Consider the following 17,757-nt stretch of genomic DNA (forward strand, 5'->3'; position numbering starts at 1 on the left):
AAATTTTGTGTAATGCCATCCAGTGGTTCGGGCTGCAGGAATGACTAAACACTCTATGGGAATGAACATGGGAAATGCACTTTTTTTTACCCCACCCCTTTTTCTCAGCCCCACTTGACGGATCACCACGAAACTTTCCATGCACAAAAATACCCAACTTGACACTTAAAAAAAAAAATAAAATTGCATGAAGATTCGTCAAATTGTTCCAAAAATAGAGGCAAGTCAAAAAACGCTTTTACTATGGAAACTAGGTAATAACTATAACTAACTACTTGCGACCTCCAGTTGGTATATATATATTTATATATATATATATATATATATATATATATATATATATATATATATATATATATACATATATATGTATTTATATATATACATATATATATAGATATATGTAAACAATATTTTGTATGATTTTTAACAATACCAGTGTGAAAGTATATTTTGTCACTATTTTTGTACTTACTATTATGAGGATAGGGACACAATATTTTTGTAAACAATATATTTGACACAATATTTGTGTTACACAACATTGTTGAGTCCAATATTGTGTCAGTGATCCCATTCAGCCCATGGGACAATAGTCTCTAAGACATTTTCACTGTGTGGAACCTTGAAGGACATTCTGAAGGTGGCAGATTGGTTGTCCGGCTCCACCACTGGAAGTTCTATTTTAAGCCTGTTTTGCATTTGGCTTCAGTGGTTGGTCGTAACTAAAATTTAAGCAAGCATAATCTGAGCATCTGGTCCTGACAAATATTTTAAAATGTCCTAGCGACCGCAAAGTAAATTTTCAGTTCTGTTAAGGACAGTGAGATGAAGATTATCCCACCCAGGATGAACATGTATGTTATTCCCACCCCTACATACCAGTGTTGATTTACTGGTTGGGTAATATATAGCTTTTATTGTTAAACTATTCACTTACCATCGGGGGGAAAGGGCTGCAACTGTTTCTTTTTGCTTCTTGTAATCTGAGGATTATGGAAACATCTTTTTCTTGGACTTATTGTAGTGGAATGAGTTTTGAAAATGTTGTATTCTTGACAGGCACTGATCAGAAACAAGAATTTCTGTGAAGAATATTTCACAGCTGACTTTTTCGCTAGGGGCGTAGCTTCGGGGGAGGGGGTGGTTTACACCCCCCTAATAAATACATTTTGTTAGAAATAGTTGGGTGCAGGTGCTTTCAGTCAGGTATGATGAGGTGTCTGCCGGATTTCACCAGGAATTTTTACACACACAGACAAAAACAAACACACACTCCCTCCCTTTCTTTGTTTAGAAAGACTTCAAAAATGTTGTTTATTTCCCGAAACAATAATGTGCTTTCTCTCACTTAGTACACCTACCAATATGCATATTCCTCCCTCTTTCCACTGCTTCTTAAGCTCCTCTCGTGCACCTTGCTTGTTGTAGAATGTATTCTAAGATCATGTGCCAGTGTGACTCGCCGGAAATCTGAAGCTAACAACCCGACCAACAATCATGGGGGGCGGAGCTAGCCTGTCAGCAAGATGGCCTGCACCTCGTGAGGCTCTGCTGGGCTTACGGCCTCATCCTCACATTTATTTTGTCAGGGTGGTGTAGTTTAAGCTTTCCTGGCCGGGCGGCACTGCGGAGACTGCTGAGAGGATTCTTAACGTTGGCCGTGGCCCTTGCTGAACAGACAGAGGGACCCTTACTGAGGTGGCTTGACAGTTGCAAGATGGGGAATGTGGATCAACAGCAGGCAAAGATCTCCTTCGATGGGGGCCGGAGGAAGGGGGGGACCTCTTCCTCTCAGCCAGGAGAGATGGTGGTGGAGGAGGGGTCATCGGATATGTCAGTCATGTCTATGTTTCTGGATCTGAAGACCAGTTTGACAGGTATTGATGCTAAGCTTGATCACTTAACTGAGCAACCTGATCACATCAAAACCAGGGTGGATGATCATGACTCCCGACTTGATCGGCTGGAGGCACGCACTTCCGAATTGGAGGATCAACGACATGATGAGCGAGAACAATTGTTGCAAATGGAGAGGGTGTTGGAAGTAATACGCAACATGAATGAAGATTTGGAGGCACGTTCACGCCGCGATAATGTTAGACTGATTGGCCTTCCCGAGTCCACAAACATGGGCAGGATGGAGGATTTTGTGGAAGATATGCTCTCAGAACTATTTCCTGGTCAGCTCTCTCTATTGCGCGTGGTGGAGAGGGCGCACAGGTCTCTGGGCCCTCGGCCTCCACCTGGGACCCCGCCTCGCCTCATCATTATCCGGCTATTAAATTATCGCAACATGGATGCGGTTCTCCGGCTGGCAGGAGAGCGGTGCCCGGTGATATATAAGAATACTGAGTTGAACTTCTTCCCGGACTACACCCCAGGGAAGCAGGCAGCGTGCAGGGCCTTCCTGCTGATCAAACGTTCCCTTGGTCAGACAAATGCCAGGTATTCCCTTATCTACCCTGCAAAACTGAAAGTGCAGCATGGAGGAAAACTCCACTTCTTTACAGATCTGGTGGCTAAATGTGTTAAGGCTCTTCCTTGAAGATCAGCGGCGGTGGACTTGAGTGTGCCTGGTGCGGAGCGTGAGACTCTCAGTGATAATGACTGAACGGTCCTGGATGCTGGTGCATTAATTGGCCGCACAGATGTAGCCCTCATTGCACTGTTTACCATCCTGATGCTTTATTCACCTATACCCGCCCTTCCCAGTCCCGGTCGGGGTATTGGGTTGGGTGGCTAGCTATACGACCCTTGGATGAGTCTTGTTACTATGACATGGTTTGCCAATTGGGTTCATGTGGTTAAAGGGGGGGTGGTTATTTGCTTCAACCCGGTTGGGGGGGTCTGCGTGGGTGGAGGGTGGGCTTGTGTATATGTTTGTTGTTTCTTGCCTTTCTGGTTCCTTCTTACTGCTCTATATGTCTGTGTTGGACTGGCCGGCTGGGGGGGATGGCGGTGTGGTATGGTGTTCTGGTAGGAGTGCTACGATGAAGCAGAAGAGTGTGATATCGATCCGCTGTCTCACCTGGAATGTGCGTGGCCTGAATGATGGACGCAAGGTGCGTCTCATGTCTGCGTATGTTAAGCGCCAGAATATGGATATATGTATACTGCAAGAGACTCACCTGGTGGCGGATACAATGCAACGTTTGAAGGCTGGATGGATTGGGGAATGCCATTGGGCGGTGTATTTGCGTTATGCCAGAGGAGTAGTGATTCTGCTGCGCAAGGGACTGCAATGGCGAACTCAGAGAACTATAGTTGATACTAATGGACGATATGTGTTGCTGTGCGGAGTGTTGCTGGACAGGCCTTGCAGACTTGTGTCAGTATACGGTCCTAATACGGATGACCCGGAGTTCTTCAGTGAGGCTGGGGGCTGGTCGAGTCGTTGGGAGGAGGTGTTGTGATCTGGGGTGGGGACTTTAATGTGATCCTAGATCTGTGTCGGGACCGGGAGAGCTTAGCCAGGGTTCCACATGCGGCTGCAGCTAGGGCTCTGTCTGCGGTCATGGATGATGGGGTCTTGGTGGATATATGGCGGGTGAAGGATGGAGATGCGAGAGAGGGTACATGTGTTAATTACGTGCATAACAGCTGGTCACGCATTGATCGTTGGCTGGGCTCGCGTGATGTGGCACTATGGGAGCGGTTGGTGGAGCACATGGCACGTACGCTGTCAGACCACCCTCTGGTTAAGCTGGAGCTCGCGGTGCCTGGAGGTCCAGAACACGCTTTTGCGTGGTGCTTGCCTCAGGGGGCGCTCTGAGACAAGGCATTCCGCAAGGAGATTCGCCAGGATATTGTCCTCTATTTTGAGGAGAATGGTGGTTCTGTGAATTCGTCGGGAATGCTATGGGAGGCCTTTAAAGTGGTCATCTGTGGGATCTGCATTTCGAAACAGCATGGTGTGCTGTGGGCGCTGCGCCGAGAGATGGCTGAGCTGGAGGCGCGGATAGCGGACTTGGAGGCTCGATTGGTGGTGGATTGGTCTGGTGATATACTGGCGGCTCTCCGAGGAGCAGTCTCTTTGAATGAGGAAACCTCTATGAGGGAAATATGCTTTTTGGGGAGATTTGCCAGGGCGAGGCGCTATGGCGAGGGAGAAAGGGCTGGACGCACGCTGGCAAATCTGCTTCACAAACCCTGGGCTAGTAGCTATGTTTCTGAAATAGACATCTCGAAGGGCGAGCGCGTGATGGGTACGGATTGTGTCATGAAAGTATTCACCAAGTTTTTCATGGATTTGTATTCTGAACCTGCTGAGGTTGTACAGGACTATTTCTCCGAAATTAGCTGGCTCTGGTTTGAAGATGCCCATAGGGCATATTTTGACGGCCCTTTCTCAGCGAAGGAGGTATAGGCTGCGATTCATGACCTGCCTGGGGACAAGTCCCCTGGCCTGGACGGCTTGACTCCAGTATTTTATAAGGAATACTCTGATATCCTTGCGCCTCACCTGCTGGAGGTTTATGCCGAGGCAATGAGGACCGGGATTCACCCTGCTTCCCTTCGTGAGGCACTGATCGTTACAATCCTTAAGCCGGGTAAGGATCCGCATAGCTGCGATTCGTATCGCCCGCTCTAAATGATTAATATTGATAATAAGATCTTGGCCAAGAGGATCGCGGCATGGTTGCAGCAGCTGATGACGAGGCTGGTGCTGCCGGATCTGTGCGGGTTCGTCCCGGGACGGTCCACGGCGCATAACTTGCAGACGTTTTTTGTGGCCATCGGTTCGATTACTGCTGATGACGATGCTGCTGCTGTGTTTTTGGATGCCACAAAGGCTTTCGATTCGCTGAGAGTGAGCGCTTTGTGAATTTGATTTGTCTGCTCTACACAGAGCCCGTCGCTCGACTACGGTTGAATGGTAGCATATTGGCCTCTTTTCTGGTGGCTCGGGGGACCAGACAGAGGTGCCCTTTGTCCCCGCTGCTTTTTGCGATAGCGATGGAGCTGCTCGCGGCCTTCCTGCGCCAGCACCACAATAATAGAGGGCTGCCGGAACAGCAGCGGCCTATCTTGGTCTCCATGTATGCTGATGACATTGCGCTGTATGTGCGGGAGCCCAGTAAAAATGTTGATGTTCTGCTGGATAAGATTGTACAGTTTGGCGAATTTTCGGGTATAGCGATTAACTGGTCTAAGTCTGTTGTGCTGCCTCTATCGTCGGGGATGGCGGGCTTCTTGTCCCAATATCCTATTGATTAGGCTAGCGGCCCGGTGCGGTATTTGGGAGTCTGGCTGAGCTGTGATGTCAAAACGCTTTGGATGGCTAATTACGGTACAGTTATGTCCTGGCTTGAGATGTGGCGCTCCCTGCCATTGTTATTAATAGGACGGATTGCCATCACCAAAATGGTAGTGTTACCTAAAATCCTGTACTTGTTTGTGAACCTTCTCCTTGTCCTCACAGCGTGTTTTTTGCAACGCCTTCGCTGTCATGATTCGATTGGTTTGGGCAGGTGGTCAGCCTAGAATCGCATGGGGGAAATTAACGTTACCGTTTGAACTGGGTGGCTTTGCTGCTCCTGATCTGGAGCTTTATTATTACTGTGCACAAGCCCATTTTGCGTATTAGTGGATCCGCCCTGTTCGCTACATGCCGCATCTCGCCCCTGAGAGCGATGCGGTTTGGCCGGACTAATTGATGCGCGTTTTTGGGAGCTTGTATCGGCCCCGACCCCAGGGGGTGGACACAGTGGCATGCACTGTCAGGGCATAGACGGCTTTATTGAAGTGATCTGGTGTGCGCGAGCCCTTTGAGCCATCGATGGCGGTGGCTGCTGTGGCCGATGAGAGGATGATCTGAGACTCGCAACTGCGGAATTATCTTCGTGACTCGGACCTGTCTCTTTTGGGGGGCTGGTTCGTGGACGGGCGGCTGATCTCCTCAGAGGTGGCGCTCGGAGATGGTACTGATAGTGCGGTGCATCGACTACATGTATTGTGTGGGTGTGCCTTGCTCTGTACGCACTACTCTGGTCTCCCGGAGACCCCGCTGATATGCCGTGCACTGGAGATAGTATGGAGTGCACAGTTGCCAAGGAAGCTAATCACCAAGTTGTATGGCTGCATGCAGGAACAAAGGGGTGGACACGCAATGTAACTGTAAAGTAAAGTGGGAAGTGGATGTAGGTGAGGACATTTTTGATGAGGCATGGAAGAAGTGTTGTGCGCAAATGAGGGTGCTATCACCAAATTACAGGCTGCGACTCATTCATTTCAAATTCTGACATCGTCTATATTACACTCCTCGCAGCCTGTGTGTTATGGGGTTGCGCACGGAGGCTAACTGCGAAAGATGTCACGCTCCGGATGCCGACTTTCTTCAAATGGCGTGGCAATGTGGGGAGGTACATAACTTCTGGCTGGAAGTAATGCACGCGATTGGGGAGATGACTGGTTTAGAGTTGATCCCTTCTCCTGTGTTGGCGCTGCTGGGAAGCGTAGATGAAGTTCCGATAGATTTACAGGGATTGGTGGGCATGTTGCTGCTTTTGGCTAAGCGCAGAGTCGCGATCTGCTGGGGACGGGCTGGCCTCCTCGGGTTTCTGATTGGTTGCGTGATTGCCGCATTCTGCCAGGAACAACTGACGACTTACTGGGAGCTGGCTCCTGGGGGCTCTAGGCCGCAGGACATTTGGGCGCTGCTACGCTCTTATTTGGAGATTGCTTACTAAATGATAGGCGCTCATTCCGATTGGTCATACATCTGGAAAATGCTTTGTGTTGCCATCCCTGTGTGTTGCTGCTGGTTGTGTGATAACTGCTAGTGCTGCGTCTGCCCCTTACCGGCTGTCTTTCTATATATCTGTTGGTTGTATCTGTTCTTCTGCCCTTCGAGTGAGAGCATCTACTGTGTGCGGCCCCAAATTCATGCTCACCGAGGACTGATTTGTTCATATTATTGCTGGATTCTGTCGTACTTGTACTGAGTGGGGGTAACTTCCTTCCGGTATCCTTCCTCTTGTGAACTGTTGGAGACGCCTTCGTTGATGTACTCTGATGGGGCTATGTTTGCGTCAATGTTGTTTGGACATAAGGGTATCTTTGTTGCATGTTCATTTACAATGCATAAATAAATAAATAAATAAATAAATAAATAAATAAAAAAAAACACTCACAATCATACTGACCAATTTACACCCCTGTTTATCACACAAAAAAAGAGGAAGTACTGTTGGACTCATGGGATTTGGAGTCCCTAGTAATTGATGTGGTGCTCTTTTATATATGTTGGACTGCTAAAGAAAGTTTTAGGCATATTCCTCACCTGGGTGTCCTTACAAGACACTCCTTCACAATAACTAAGAATGTTTTACTTTAGACTAATTATCTTTGCATCCTAGAGGGACATAAACTTTTTGTTAGATTGGAATTGATGTGTCCACCCTTCGCCTATAGTTTTTAGAAGTTGCGGATAACACAGCAAACTTTTCATCAGTTTCAGTTTTTTTGGATCTAGCATTTACATATTGTAGAGATACTGTATTGTCCAAGTAATAGGACAAGATTTAAAATGTTTTCATTTTTTCCAGTTTATTTTAATTGCTGAGTGCTTTAAGGTATTTTCATCACTGTTTTATGATGCTTGATTTTAATGACTGTGGTGATATGTAACATTTATATAAACTAATTTAAAAAATAAGTGAGTAGGGTGTTTTCGAGTTTTTAAGGCCATCAAACGTACTATCTGAGAACATCCCCTTCTTTAGCAAGGGAAAACACATGAAATGTTCATAAAACTGGGCTACCAAAAACAGAGCTCTCCTGGCTGCAGCCTCCCTTAATCAGCATGCACATACACTTACCTCTAGGCTCACTTCTTCCTCACAGCTTTCAGAAGACATCTACTGGCTTAATTGCTGCCCTTGTATCGCGGAGACCTGGGTTCAATTCTAGGTTCAAATTGTGAATCTGGCAGTGGCGTAACAATAACTCATGCAGCCTGTGTGGTGCAGGGACCCCCAAGCTCCAGGGCCTCCCCCCCAGCACTATGCACGGACAGAGGGCTCCTGGCAAGAGAGCTCCTGACTGGGTCCAGAGCGTGGAGGGCCCCCTCCATTTTTCTTGCAGGGGGGCCCCCTCAAGGTTCGTTATGCCACTGAATGCTGGGCAAATCAATTTATCTAGGTACCTCTGAAATTGTAGGTATATTTTAACTGATTGTGTAACGCAAAATATGTAAAACCCGCCTTGATGTGCATAATCTTGTATTGGCACCATACTATCCACTGATGTATTGAACTCCTTTGCTCCCCATCTGTGTGAGGGCCACCTAAAAATAAATGTACATGCATGCAAACAATTCTCTTGTCTCCCTCTGTTGACTTTCAGGCTCCAAAAGCACTTTGCTGGCCACATTCAAGCTATACAGACACATACCCTTGAGGACCCTACTTCTTCTTTGCCTCCTCAGTACATCCTGGTCCCCAACTGTGGAATGCCTTTCTTAAAATCGCATGAGTTGAGTAAGATTTGATATTTAATACAGGGGGTTCTGAAATCTGCACCAATTTTGTAATTGCACCTTGAGCTATAACTGCACATGGTTTGGAGCAAATGAGTACTATTTCGTCATTGTGTTCTATAAATCAAAAAACTGCTGCCTAGGGACTTTCAAATCTTAGTTTACTGGCCCAAGGCATGCATGGCTGCAAGTGAGAGGATATAGTCCACTGAGACTTGGCTGGCCAATCTGGGCATCAGCTTTTTGATTCAGCAACGAATGTCTATTTGTTTGCAAAGGAGAAACCTAGGATGCAACAATATCTGAGACATCTAAGCTGCCTGAAATGTGGTTCAGTGCACGGGGTGCCCATAGCAAATGTGTTCTTATTCCTGTTTATTTCGAAGAACAATGAGGGACAGGAGGGTCTAATGTACTTGCAACACTAAAGAACAGAAGAACTGCAAACCATGCTCTTTGACAAAGATCCATCATTTGTTAACGCCTTTACCGCTTCCCTTTGCTTACTTACCTGAAGTGCACATAATTCTCAAAACAGGCGGAAAGCAACCAACACATAAAAATAAATTTCCTAGCAGCTGCATGTTTAAGCCACATCTGCCCCAACCTCCTGTTTTCCTTGCCATCGCCTGTTGCATCTTCTGGGAAAATGGATAACACCCTGGGGTGTAAAGTATACTCACCAGTTCAGGACTTGGCAGACCTTGTAGCGAATGATGTGGAGAACATCGCTGAGCCTATAATTTGGGTCCTGCTGGGATAGCTTGAGCATTTGCTTCATGGTGTACAGATCTATAGGAGGGTCATCCTCTGGTGCCAGTGTTCCTGCAATCAGTGTTCGTTTATCTTAGATTGGGTTGACTGGGTGGACCTCAACATCACAGAGAAGGGTTCATATTTACCCTTGAGCAAGTCTCATTTCCTTGAAGGACTTTTCAGAGAGTGAGAGACACGTTTCATGAATCCCTACCAGATGTTCTCTGGGAGTGGTGGGGTAGATGGAGGAGAAAGAACCTGCTAAGACAAATAGCAGTGGTTGCTTGGTACCCAATGAGGGTGCTCCAGAAATGAGGGACTATTTCAGAGTCAATCTGGAACCTCCAGCCAAGGAAGAAGCTCACAGTAGCAGTTGGAACACTTTCTCGACATCTCATTGCCCAGCTACTCACAACCTGGTCATACATGGGCAGTGAAAACTCTTCTGTTGGTGAGAATAAAGGGGCATGAAGGAGATGTCCGTTCCATGGTTCCCAAACATATGTAATCTACTGAAAACAATGACAGTTGGTACCTAGAGTTATAATGTTAATGTTAGAATTTGCAAAGCACTGATTCACCAGAATGTCTCATGGTGATGGATGACTAAGCAAATAATCAGTTTCTTAAGCCTGGTTACTAAAAGGGTTTTTGGTGCTGAAAGATAAATCTAAAATGTGGGTAGTTGTTCCTGGCACTATGTAATGTCTTGTAGCCAGGCAACGATGGTGGGAACGGGTCGTCGGCCCCAGTGTATGGCTAATCTGCATTTGGCCAGAAGAAGGAGCATGGCAGTGAGTAGCCAATCCATGGACGGTGTGTCTTTGGTGTAGCCCAGGAGACCCACCAGGGAAGTGCAGAGCAGGGCATGCCCAGTAATTGTAAGTATCGTGGAGAATACCCTCTCTCAGAATAGTGCCACCCCAGGCGAATTGTAGGAATGTGGCCTGTGGTAAACCACACCTCATGCAATGGGCCTAGGCCACGAGTCCCATCTGGAGGAGGTGCTGTGGAGTGCAGTATAGGCAATGCGTAAACTTGAAATGTATCAAACTTAGTCTGTAATTAGTTGAAAGGAGTTTTGACTGGTGGCAGCAATAAGGCCATTGGGCATCTGTAATGGTCTTTGACAAAGATCCACCATTTGTTAACACCTTTACCGCTTCCCTTTGCTTACTTACCTGAAGTGCACATAATTCTCAAAACAGGCGGAAAGCAACCAACACATAAAAATAAATTTCCTAGCAGCTGCATGTTTAAGCCACATCTGCCCCTACCTCCTGTTTTCCTTGCCATCGCCTGTTGCATCTTCTGGGAAAATGGATAACACCCTGGGGTGTAAAGTATACTCACTTACCAGTTCAGGACTTGCCAGACCTTGTAGCGAGTGATGTGGAGAACATCGCTGAGCCTATAATTTGGGTCCTGCTGGGATAGCTTGAGCATTTGCTTCATGGTGTACAGATCTATAGGAGGGTCATCCTCTGGTGCCAGTGTTCCTGCAATCAGTGTTCGTTTATCTTAGATTGGGTTGACTGGGTGGACCTCAACATCACAGAGAAGGGTTCATATTTACCCTTGAGCAAGTCTCATTTCCTTGAAGGACTTTTCAGAGAGTGAGAGACACGTTTCATGAATCCCTACCAGATGTTCTCTGGGAGTAGTGGGGTAGATGGAGGAGAAAGAACCTGCTAAGACAAATAGCAGTGGTTGCTTGGTACCCAATGAGGGTGCTCCAGAAATGACGGACTATTTCAGAGTCAATCTGGAACCTCCAGCCAAGGAAGAAGCTAACAGTAGCAGTTGGAACACTTTCTCGACATCTCATTGCCCAGCTACTCACAACCTGGTCATACATGGGCAGTGAAAACTCTTCTGTTGGTGAGAATAAAGGGGCATGAAGGAGATGTCCGTTCCATGGTTCCCAAACATATGTAATCTACTGAAAACAATGACAGTTGGTACCTAGAATTATAATGTTAATGTTAGAATTTGCAAAGCACTGATTCACCAGAATGTCTCATGGTGATGGATGACTAAGCAAATAATCAGTTTCTTAAGCCTGGTTACTAAAAGGGTTTTTGGTGCTGAAAGATAAATCTAAAATGTGGGTAGTTGTTCCTGGCACTATGTAATGTCTTGTAGCCAGACAACGATGGTGGGAACGGGTCGTCAGCCCCAGTGTATGGCTACTCTGCATTTGGCCAGAAGAAGGAGCATGGCAGTGAGTAGCCAATCCATGGACGGTGTGTCTTTGGTGTAGCCCAGGAGACCCACCAGGGAAGTGCAGAGCAGGGCATGCCCAGTAATTGTAAGTATCGTGGAGAATACCCTCTCCCAGAATAGTGCCACCCCAGGGCACCCCCAGGTGAATTGTAGGAATGTGGCCTGTGGTAGACCACACCTCATGCAATGGGCCTAGGCCACGAGTCCCATCTGGAGGAGGTGCTGTGGAGTGCAGTATAGGCAATGCGTAAACTTGGAATGTATCAAACTTAGTCTGTAATTAGTTGAAAGGAGTTTTGACTGGTGGCAGCAATAAGGCCATTGGGCATCTGTAATGGGGGGGGGTCCATGTCCATATCCCAAGCCATACGGGCAATCGGCGCTGCAAATGGTGCAGTGGACTGTATGGTGTTATACAAGCAGGTCACAAGCTTACATGGCAAGGGGTCGCTGAGCATGTTTTCATGAGCCTGGAGTGTTGAGTGGGGGGAGGAGGGAAGGTGTCATGTAGTGTTCAGCGGGTTGCCTTGAGTTGATGATACAGTAGTGTCTCAAGCATGGTGAGACGTGAGGTCATGGAGGCCTCGAAGGGTGGTATAACGTGGTTCTCTGGGTATGTCAGAGAAGGTTGTAAGATCCCGCCCACGGGCTCTACTTCTTGCACCCGAATCCAGCAGAAGAGGCAGCTGGGGTTTAAGGCCGATCAGGATGGATAGTGCATAGTGGCAGGAAAGCCCAGTGTGCTTACCCATACTGTCCAACGCCCAATGCAACCATTACACTGTGTCTATCTTTGTCTTTGGTTCCCGATAGGGCAGGTAGAGAGCTGTGGCTAAGGGCCATGGTTCAGCATGATCGGCCTCTATGGCCACATGGGGCTAAAATGGCATAAGATATATATCCAAAAATGTAGGTACGTCATTTGGGCACACATTGCATACAGTGACAAATCAAGTGAGCTCAGGCTATCCTGGGAGAGTAGTAGTGTTAGAAGTTTGACACAGGATTGTTTGCCAGCTCAGGTTAGCGCTAAAAGGTTTTTAACATAGACAATGTAAAAACTCTGCTTAAGAGGGAGAGGCACGCTGAGGGAGAGGCATAACATTTTTGTAAGACATAATTTTTGCTATGGCTACTAGTCTGGAGACGGACATCAGGAGTTGGGACCAGAGGGGTATTCTATTCTCCAGCTACGAGATGGCTCAGATGTAATTGGCTGCCCAGAGCTTGTTTAGGTGACGACTGAGCCAGATTCCCAAGTAACAGAGGAGTTCAGAGGCCGACTTATATGGATAATCTAATGGGAATGTCTGTGTGCCATCGGTGAGAGGAAACAGGATGGATTTGGACCAGTTGACCTGTATGCCCAAACACTGCCAAGATGGATGATCACTCTGGTGAGCGGAGCAAGGTTTTCTTGGGGCTCCTTGATGTAAAGTGTGACATCATCCGCATATAGGGACATAACCAGCCTCCTGGTTTTGAAACCGAGACCACAATGTGAATGTTCCTGCCAAAGGTGAGCCACCAGAGGCTCCATCGCTATGGAGGAAAGAATGGCAGACAGTGGGTACCCCTAGTGCAACGAATGGGTAATCAGAAAAGGGTCTGATATCATACAGTTTAGCTTGATGTGGGCAGTTGGCAGAGTGTTGAGGAGTTGTATCTGATCAAGGAAGAGGATGCTGAGGCATGCTAACAGGTGGAGAATGTATGACCATTCAAGAGAATCAAAAGCGTGAGAGGCGTCTAGAAGAGTGGCCACAGCCAAGACATGGGGATGCAGGTGGTGCATGACAGTGAAAATGGTATAGAGATTGTGGGATGTGGAGCAACAGGGATAAGTCCAGATTGATCAGGCCTCACCATCTTGGTTAGTAATGGGAGAAAGCGGTTTGCCAGAATTTTTACGAACATTTTAGTATCCATGTTGATCATGGACAGCAGGTGATAGTAGTCACAGAGGGATGCAGGTTTGTCAGGTTTAAGAAACGCTACTATAACCACCTCTTTAAGGGATGGGTGGAGGGAACCTTTGTTGAGGAATTCCTTTGAACATCGACAGGATATGAGGAACTAAAAGGGATTCAAATTCTTTATAGAAGGCAGCAGTTAGGCTGTCAGTGCTAGGTGCCTTTTGACCTGGAAGGCTATGGATAGCTTGTATGAGCTCTTCTGATGTAATGGGTGAGTCACAATACGCATGGTGAGCCTGATCGATCCATACAAGTTGAAGGTCATTAAGGTATGCAGGCATCGTAGCCTCAGATTGAACTGGGGTGGCAGTGTAGAATTTAGCATAGAAGGAGGTTGTTGTGTTTAAGAGCTCCTTAGGGGAGGAGTGGAGCACCCGATTTTTGTCTAGCAGTTCGACTACATAGATGGAAGCCTGCTGCTTGAGGACCAGGCATGCAAGGGTTTTGCCTGGACAGTCATTCTTACCATAGCAATGGACCTGCGTGTCTTGATCCAGGTAGTTTACTTCCTGATCGGCTTCTTCACTGAATTCAGAGAATCTGGCGTGAATTTCCACCAGCGTGGCCATGCCTCAAAATTCCGATTCGAAGGTTCGGATATCCTTCTCCAATCAAGCTAGGTTTCCCTTATGGCCGTCAAAACTCCGGATTGTTTTGAGATGCATATGCCCTGAATGACCACTTTGAAGACCTCCCAGAGTGTGGATGGAGAGCTAAAGGAGCCCTCATTGTGTGCAAAATACTCCAAAATGTCCTTATGAATCTCCTATCAAAAGGTGGCATCTCTTAGTCCATGAGGGAGGAGTCATCAAGTGAAGGCACGAGGGAGCAATTGGGGAATTAGTAGTTCTAACAGAACGGGAGCATGATCAGCGAGGGTGCTGGGGAGGTTCATTACTTTTGTCACCCAATCCTGAACATCCGTGGAGATTAGCCAGTAATCTATCATGGGCCACGCATTGTGGAAAACTGTGATTGGTATGCCCTCCATGTGTGTAGTGTGTGTGTTCCGACAGATGGCTTGTAAGTAATTGTCCTGGAAGATGGTGTTGAGTGCCAGCACTGCACCCAGGTGGGGATGTCTAGATGACCCTGTTCTCTCAAGATGAACATTTAAGGTCATGCTTAAGTCACCTCCTCCTAAAATAGCTGCAGGTCCAGGGCGAATTATTAGTCTCCACATCTCCAAGAAAAATTCAGGGTCATCGGAGTTAGGGCCATAGATGGCGGCCAGATTAACAGGTTACTTATTGGGATAGCTGGTGAGCAGGACATAACGGAAAGCCTCGTCACAAAGTGTGCATGTCACTTTCCATTGTAAGCCCTTGCAAAGTAGTATAGCAACCTCGCAAGCATAGTTGATTAGATGAAAGTGTAGGACTCTCCGCACCATCATGCACGCAGTCCAGGTGCAGATGGACGTCTCAGGCGTAGTGCTTGAAGAAAGCAGATGTCCATGCTGTGTCTCTAAGGTATGCATGCCCCAAGTGTGCCTTCTTGTGGTCATTAAGCCTGTGGATATTCTAAGTGAGGCAGGTGATAGTGGTCATGGCAGCCTGGGGAAGAGGCGCAGGGGGGGTACAGTGAAGTGTGGTGAGGTAACCTGCATGTGGTGGGGTGGGAATGGAGTAAGTGACCTTTTCGGGGACCTGTGAGGAATTAAGAGCCACAATAACAAACAGCAGCAGTTGCCAAAAACCCAGAACCAACTACCTTCCACTCTGACCCAGGAATGAGGTTGAGTAGCCTGACCCGAAGGACTGCCAGACACCCCACGGTCAGTCAGCAGGCTTGACAGAACTGACGTTGAATATTGAGAACGCAGCTGCCCCGTTGGAGGGGGGGACTCCGACATTCATAGTCAGCACTAGAGTTAGATAAGGAGTGTTTGCCACCACTGAGCTTAGTAGGGCCCTGGGTGCAGCAACCAAGGGAGCGCAGGGAGGGGACTGTGTGTCAATCATTGTCACTGATGGGATTTTCAACCAGGTCCTGCAAGTGTGGCGCTTGCTCTCAAAGGTAGGCTTCTGTTGGCGCACATTGTTTTTCCCCATGGTGGTGGTAAGGGAGAAGGTCCACCCCCAGGTGACAATATAGGTGGAGGTAAAAAAGGAGATAGCATGCCCCAAGTGGCCGGACAGGAGCAAAACAAGATGTACTAAGGTCAGGAAAGTCCAGTAGTATGGCGGTGCCAGACCAAGGAATCACTTCAGGCCCTGCCTCGCCCCAGATGGTTGCATCCACGGGGGGCCTGAGCAGGCCTGGGGTCCCTGGAGCAGGGCACGGGACAGGTGAATTGAGAATGATGGCAAAATCCCAGCTGGTGGTGTTCCAGGTGTGCACATTTACAGTCCTGGGTGTTCCCCACCTCCAGCTGTGCTCAGCCTGGTGTGTCTTTAAATTGTTCAGGGCAGAGGAATGTTGATTAAACTGTGACCCCACAACCCGCTTCTCCCTGGTGAGAATGTGTCTCCCGGAAGGCATGAGCAGGCCCAAGGGGCACTAGATCTGACAGATGGCGCAAGAAGAGGGGGAAGTGATTGACCCAGTCGCTCAGGCAAGGTCAGGGAGCAGCCTCTGAGGAGCTAGATGTGGCAAATCTGATGTAGCGCCATGCAGTGCCCGAGGTGTGCCCGGGCCGACTGCAACATCATGCCAGATGGCAGCGCCCCTCGTTGCCTCCGCTGGAGCTGCCCCGGGGCACAGAGTACAGGTGAGGTGGTAGGAGACATGAGGCCTCAGTGTAATGGCCCTCCCATCCTGCGTATAGGAGCCCAGCATCGCACCAGGCCTTGAGGCGGGCCAGCAATCTGGCGGCGGCTGCCACCAAAAGACAAACAGCCATCCACACTGGCCCCCGCTAAAGGCAGCCGCAGAGATGTCTGGAAAGTTGAGGCCTGCTTGGAGCAGGTGAATGAAGGATGGTGTATTCGCCTGGCAGAGCCCTCTCTCGAGCATCCATCTTGCTGCCGACCTAGGCTCCGCCCCTTCTTCCTCGCCATTGGTAAACTTTCACAGTACGGAGGACGCCAGAAAGTGAGGGTATTAATGTAGGGTTATAGTTGAAATTTCACATACATAAAGTGCTGGCATAAAATTCAAAAGTGTGCTGCATCTCTACAGGTTGAAGGCCTCTTTTTGCTTTCACCCAGAACAACGCTGATATTAGGTCCCTGGGGGTAGCCCCGTGAAAGTAATGCTACAAGGCAATGGACAAAGAGGTAATGCCTTGATTACTTGCCGAAATCAAATTACTATGATCCTTTTTTGCCTCCTTTCAGTACTCTCTACTGCAGGGCTGTTGAATAGCTTTAAAGGTGTGGCTTATAGAGCTATTACAGCGCCTTGAGACCCTAACGAGTGAGTAGTCGCGCTTTACAAGCATTGATTGACTGATTGATTACAGGAGGACTCTGGAATACTGGGAACTTATATACGAGTTTTCCAACAGAATTGTTTTAGCGTGGCAGCGTGTGACAGCACCTCATTACAATACAGAGACAGCAAAATGCGTGCAGTAGTGCGATTACTAGTTTGCTAACAAAGCATTCCGAACTGGAAAATCACATCATTTCATTGGTGCAAGGTGAATGTACTCCGGATGAGTTGGAGGCCTGGCTCAATGGATAATCAGAGATACAAGATGGCACTGTGTATTAAAACAAATCTTTATAGATTACTTCCAGGGGCTCTCCGTGGGCCTAGTATATCGCTCTCTGGGCAACGCTTAGACATTCAGAAAGCTACTTACTAGGAATCCCAGAGACAAGCTTCAATGGCCGCAGTACTCGCACGGCGCGCAGGGTGCGCAAGTCCACATGAGTGTTGAAGTGAGTTCCAGCAGTGGCCAGGATACTGTGAAGAAAGAAAGATATAAAATGGTTTCTAAATATAACAGCAGGCAGCTAGAGAGAAACAGAGAAGGAGAGTTAAATAGCCAGCTCTAGATAGATAAGTGCATGGATGAATGGATGGAAGGGAGGATGGATGGGTAGGCGGACAGGATGACATGTATCAATCGGTAGATTGATGAATAGCCAAAAAAAGAGAGTGGATGAAGTAGAAAAAGTAGAAAACATGAGAGCGAGATTCCAAAGAGTGCGAGATTCCAAGGAGTCATGACAAGGTACAACAGCCAACATTAACTAGAGAGATGGAGATGAGACACAGGTTGAAGTCAGGGAGAACAAGTAAAAAGGGGTGTGGCGTACGGGTAATGCATGAACACAACTTTTTAATAAACCCATACAAAATGCATCAAATTTAGTGCTAGCTTTGAGGGAATATTGTCAGTGCCTGCCAGGTGGGTCAAAAGGT

At 47.6% G+C, this 17,757-nt stretch overlaps 1 protein-coding gene across 1 annotated transcript in view; it reads right to left on the minus strand.

Annotated features, from left to right (window-relative positions):
- The window catches only part of CACNA1E (calcium voltage-gated channel subunit alpha1 E), a 1,379,194-nt gene that overhangs the window by 882,898 nt on the left and 478,539 nt on the right, over positions 1–17,757 (minus strand). The window contains exon 4 of the mRNA XM_069233198.1: positions 17,192–17,295. Within this exon, the coding sequence (XP_069089299.1) occupies positions 17,192–17,295 (104 nt within the window). The remainder of the gene's footprint in view (positions 1–17,191; positions 17,296–17,757) is intronic.

This window comes from Pleurodeles waltl, chromosome 4_2, assembly GCF_031143425.1.
Source record: "Pleurodeles waltl isolate 20211129_DDA chromosome 4_2, aPleWal1.hap1.20221129, whole genome shotgun sequence".
Taxonomy (NCBI): Eukaryota; Metazoa; Chordata; class Amphibia; order Caudata; family Salamandridae; genus Pleurodeles; species Pleurodeles waltl.